The following is a 5,609-nucleotide window of genomic DNA, read 5'->3' on the forward strand; positions in this document are numbered from 1 at the left end:
TATATGGCAGTGAGTAGAACGGTGATTTGCTTCTGTTATTATCGTTGTTACCAATATTGTCTTGACTGTCATCATTACAACACCGCTAGTTTGGAAATATGAGACACTAACTAAAACATTAAAACTATGGCCTGTATTGAGAAACGCTTTGCTTTCTCACCACGGCTATTTTTCAAAGGCCACAAAGATGATTAGCCGCGTTCTCAAGTGTTTTTTTCCTGTTAATAATGTAGAAATCTTGTTAATCTGTCACAAGAACCATAAAAGGCACCCTTATAAAACTGTATATGTAACTTGAACTAGAGCCTTTTGAATGTAGTGGAGGTGCGGCGGAAAAGTGTTTGAGAATATGATCCTGTAGGTCACAACACACACACACACACACACACACACACACACACACACACACACCTTGTTCATGTAGTATCCCACGCCGTGAGCTCTGGTGTTGAGGTGTTGCCAGTCCAGGTATTCGTCCACCTTGCAGCGCGTCTTGAGGTCTGCGGGGTACCAGGTGCCGGCAGCGTCATACTTGCTAGCGATGTACCGCAGCGCCGAGCAGCTTCAAGGAGGGGCAGAGAGGTTGTGATCGGCTGGCCGGCTGACTGAATGACTGACTGACTGATTGACTGACTGACTGATTGACTGACTGACTGATTGACTGACTGACTGATTGGTTGACTGATTGACTGACTGGCTGACTGACTGACTGACTATCTGACTGATTGGGTGACTGACTGACTGACAGACTGATTGGTTGACTGACTGACTGACTAACTGATTGACTGACTGACTGACTAACTGATTGACTAATTGAATGAATGAATGCTTGACTGTCTGGCTGACTGACTAATTGGATGATTGACTGACTGACTGACTGACTGACTGATAGTGTTAAGGATGAGAAAGTGTTGCCTTGTATTTTTCATCTTGAAAATCTAATATTCCCCATCAAAATTGCTCAAAGTGTTTCCTTGAATAAGTGGAAAGGCTTTTAAAAGTTGTGAGGATTTACGGAAACTAATGAACGAAGCGAAGCAAAGACAGATAAAAACTCGAGTAATCCCCCCCAGTGTCCTGCCACGCGGGGATACGCGTGCACAGACTACGAATAGTTTCCTTCTGAAAAATGGTGTTTAAGAGCGAAAGAACAGGCGGACTATAACTATAAAAGCTTTGTGTAATATTTGTAAGTAAATGTGAGTGAAAATTAGGATAAAATTTGTCTCACAAATCCTTTAGCCTCTTCAGTGATACCTACAGTTATTTACTTATTTTTTCAGAAGTTTTAAATTGTATGAAAAATCCTAAATTTGATAAAACGAATCTTAAGCGAAGACTGTTTATTAGCCTTAGCTCAGAGGAGGAAGCGGTGGGATGTTTAGCGAACAAGGCTGAGTGAAGTGATTAAAACTTCCTAGCGTGACGTAAAGAAAGTGAAGAATAACAGTCTGGCGTGGGTGAAGCATAACACTCTCCACAGCCAGCCATTTGCTCACCTCTCAAGGATGAGCAAGTCTTCGTCCTGCACCGCGGGCACTTTCTTGAAGGGGTTCAGGTCAGCGAAGGGCTTGTTTAGGTGCTCCCCTGCAGTGTTCAGTAGGCACATTAGTCGCCGTTCAGTGATCTACAGGCAAAGCTATTTTTGCCTGGTAAGATCTGAAGCGAATTGATCTGTTATCATTAGTATTTTTCCCATAAATATTCGGTCATAAACCATCTGTCAGTAAGCTTGCAGTGTTTGCTTATGTTGTTGTTATGGTCATGACCTGGTGATGGTTGACAGGCTAGGCAGCTCCACCACTCCCACAGGCATCTCATCTCGGTGAAATACATCATTAGGTCTGTCTGACTACAGTTTGTGTGTGTGTGTGTGTGTGTGTGTGTGTGTGTGTGTGTGTGTGTGTGTGTGTGTGTGTGTGTATTTTAGTCGTGTAATCTTATGTACGTCATTACCGTTGCAATTTTTCTTTATATCTAGCATAATGTAACCTAAGCTATTTGAAATCTACAGTCTCTGGAATGATTCTTAGAGTAATATGGGACAGTGCTAATGAAGTATGTGAATATGAAATATATGATACCACCTTTCTCTCTCTCTCTCTCTCTCTCTCTCTCTCTCTCTCTCTCTCTCTCTCTCTCTCTCTCTCTCTCTCTCTCTCTCAATACCTGTAATATTTCTCCAGACACGCGCTAGTTGAACAAAATAATTATCGTTGCCGCAAGTTCCTCCGTGAGTCGGAGGAACTTGCCTTGAGGTTGTTACAGGTTCTTATAAATTTACTGCTGAATGCACCTTTCACAAATTCACTGTCATTTACTTGAAACAATATAACCTCCTTTAATTCGTTATATAATTGAATACAATATTGTTTTGAGTAACCTGATGATTAATACAACTTTAGATGAATGATATTGCGTTTTCTGGAACCTATTTTTTTTTTTTTACCAAAGTACAGTTGTTTCACTCATGTATAATTAGCTGAAAGAGAGAAGTGAAAATTTGAAAGAAACAAAGAAATTATAAAAAAAAACATTTACTATGACAAGAAATCAGAATTCAAAAAAGCTCTAATTTCACTCACACAAAATAAGAAAAGAAGAAAAGAAAAAACGAAAAGAAAGAAAAAAGAAAAAGCAAAAAAAAAAGGAAGGAAGAAAAAGAAAAGAGAAAGTAAAGAAAGCAACAAATACAGGAAAAGAGAAGAAAAAAGAACGAAAATTAACCAACGTCCCTCGCTCAAGTGTGTGTGTGTGTGTGTGTGTGTGTGTGTGTGTGTGTGTGTGTGTGTGTGTCTCTCTCTCTCTCTCTCTCATACACACACACACACACACACACTGACTAATACTCATACTCTTCAGAACTCCACCACAAATGCATTCTTGAACCTCAATGTCAGCCTCCCTCTCCCTCCCTCCCTCCCTCCCTCCCTCCCCCGCCTCGCCCTTCACACTGCACGGAACATTCAGCGGAGCCAGGCGAGACAAAGTGCTGGCATGACTCTGCTGATTTTCGCTCTTCTTTTCCTGCCGTGGACGTGGAAAGTTTTGTAACGGTGTTGTGCTGGCTTAGGTTAGACTGGTGATCTATGTAGTGCTTTGGTTTGCTGAATTCCAGGGAGACGGGCTATGGAGTTTAAGGGGAAATATTAGCTGGTTTTACATGTTTTTTTTTTTTTTTTATGTAAGAGTGGCTCTAGCAAGGGCAAACGAAAGGAAATAAAAAGGCTTATTGAGGTGCCAGTCCCCAAAGAGAACAGCCAAATGGATTACAGAGTTGGAAGATATGTGTCTTGAATCCTTCCTCTTAGTGTAGTTGTGTTTTAGAGACTGTGAGGTTTGAGTGTTATTAGATCGTGGTGATATCTTGAATAATCGTGTCCTAGAACATTCTAAGATGCAAGAACTGAAGATTAGGTATCGTAAAATTATGTTGTGGTGGTACATAATCCTAAATGCTTTGGCTTCTCAGTCTGTTTTCAGAGGTCGAGAGTGCATGGATGTTTTCCCCTTGATGATCCAGAATCCTAGCTGAAGTGTTACCAGAATCAGTGAAATATTGTGAAAACTCCACTACCTAGCGTTTGTTAAGATTGGAGATGAGGCGCAGAAATCCTCAAATTTAGGCCGCTCAGTCTTGTTTTTGAGGGCATTATGGATAGACAAATTAGCTGTTGGTGTTGGCAATTGCAAAAGGAAAGTATTGTTGGTTGTGTGGTTATTGGTTTGCTAAGCATGAAGTAGACGCGTTATTTGGCTGCTATGCGTGTACTAAGCTTTATTATGATACTTTGATTTTATTTTGTTAATCTGTTGCGCAGAAGCATCAGACAAACGGTAAAATTGAGACAGAACAAACTTATGGATATCAGTTACAGAATAAATGATGACAGGACACACACTCACACACACACACACACACACACACACACACACACACACTTAATGTATGCTGATGACACAAGCATCTTGCGAGAGGACAAAAAACGTAGATTTATTATATACAGCTCTAACATCTGAGATAAACAAGATTATAGATCAAGTCAAATAAATTAAGACAACATTTTATAGACAGCTTATATCTTATTTAAAAAAAAACAGACCTGTAAAAAATTCCATCCCACCTTTACTATTGGACAGAGAGAGCATAAAGCAGACAAGTCACACGAGATTCCTCGGTGTAACAGGTGATGAAAACTAACTGGAAACATCACCTTGACCAAAGCTGCTTAAGACTTTCTAGAATTACTGGCATTTTACACAGTCCGCCACAACTTGACCACACAGTTAAAAGTCAACGTGTATTTCACTCTTTGTTCCCCACCCCTCTTGACTCTCTTTCTTAACAAAATTAACATTAGCTCAAAATAAAATTTTAAAGTGCATATCTTTCCTAAAAAAAGTTTGACTCCACAGGCCAAGTATTCTCTGAGGCACAACTCCTACACTTTCCATTTTTACACAGCTATTTAACTTCATTGTCAATATTTAAATATTAAGGACAAAATATAATATTTGAATAAAAAAATTCTATCCATACAAGGAGCAGAAATGCTAACCTAATTTGTCCAATATTTAGAACATCATTATTCAAAAACAGTGTAATTAGTTTTAGTCCGAAATGATATAACAGTGTGCCTCTCCATAAGAAAGTGTTCCTAACAGCTGCCAGTCTTATGTTAACGTAAAATTAAGAAATACTTACTACGTCAACAAAATCTGTGGTTCTTCTGAACTATATTTATTTTAAATATTATAATTTCTTTATGTGTAATCTATATTTGTGTATTTTCTATCTTTTTATATTTATTGTTGTTTTCACTGACGATGTTACTGTGTTGCTGTAATTATTATTATTATTATCATTATTACTATTATTATTATTATTATTATTATTATTATTATTATTGTTATTATTATTATCATTATTATATAGTTTTTAATAATAATGATAATAATTATTATTATTATTATTTTTATTGCTATTGTCATTGATATTGCTAATACTGCTACTGATGTTGTTCAGTAAGGTCGTTTATCATAGTCTCTATACACATGACCTGATGTACAAACATAATGAATTTATTACGGAGATAACATTAATTTGCTATCAATTTCCTTGATCTCTAACTATAAAAAGACAACGTCCGGCGTGGGGCTGTGCCTCGATGGACCGTGGCTAAGGTTTTCGAACTTGTATAAAATGCTTTGTAGTGGCTTACTGTTTGCAATAAATGTCTACTTATACACACACACACACAGACACACACACACACACACACACACACACACACACACACACACACACATGCACAAATACACACTCTCACAACACAAAGATCGTTAAGAATGCACTAACCTTTCACCAGACTGAGTTGCTTCTCCTGGTGGGGCGCCTTGATCGCCCTGCACAGGAACACGAGGGACCTGGAGGGCTGGGACACGTAGTCGACGTGGAGGGTGAGGCTGGCGGTCATGGCTGGCAGGGCGTTGGACTGAGCGGGCAGCGGTACCTCAACAGGCGGTGAGTTGCTGAGTGGAGGTGGCGGTGTCTGTTTGTCTCTTTTACTGCGTGCGGTTGAGTGCTGTTGAGTTGCTGGACGGTTATT

At 39.2% G+C, this 5,609-nt stretch overlaps 1 protein-coding gene across 1 annotated transcript in view; it reads right to left on the reverse strand.

Moving 5' to 3' along the window:
* Positions 1-5,609, reverse strand: part of LOC135092122 (glutathione S-transferase theta-1-like) — a 6,800-nt gene extending 1,191 nt beyond the window's left edge. Inside the window, exons 1-3 of the mRNA XM_063990352.1 lie at positions 5,360-5,609; positions 1,500-1,587; positions 412-562 (exon numbers count right to left, since the gene is read on the reverse strand). Coding sequence (XP_063846422.1) covers positions 412-562; positions 1,500-1,587; positions 5,360-5,477 — 357 coding nt within the window. The 5' untranslated portion in view covers positions 5,478-5,609. The remainder of the gene's footprint in view (positions 1-411; positions 563-1,499; positions 1,588-5,359) is intronic.

This window comes from Scylla paramamosain, chromosome 39 (assembly GCF_035594125.1).
Source record: "Scylla paramamosain isolate STU-SP2022 chromosome 39, ASM3559412v1, whole genome shotgun sequence".
Taxonomy (NCBI): Eukaryota; Metazoa; Arthropoda; class Malacostraca; order Decapoda; family Portunidae; genus Scylla; species Scylla paramamosain.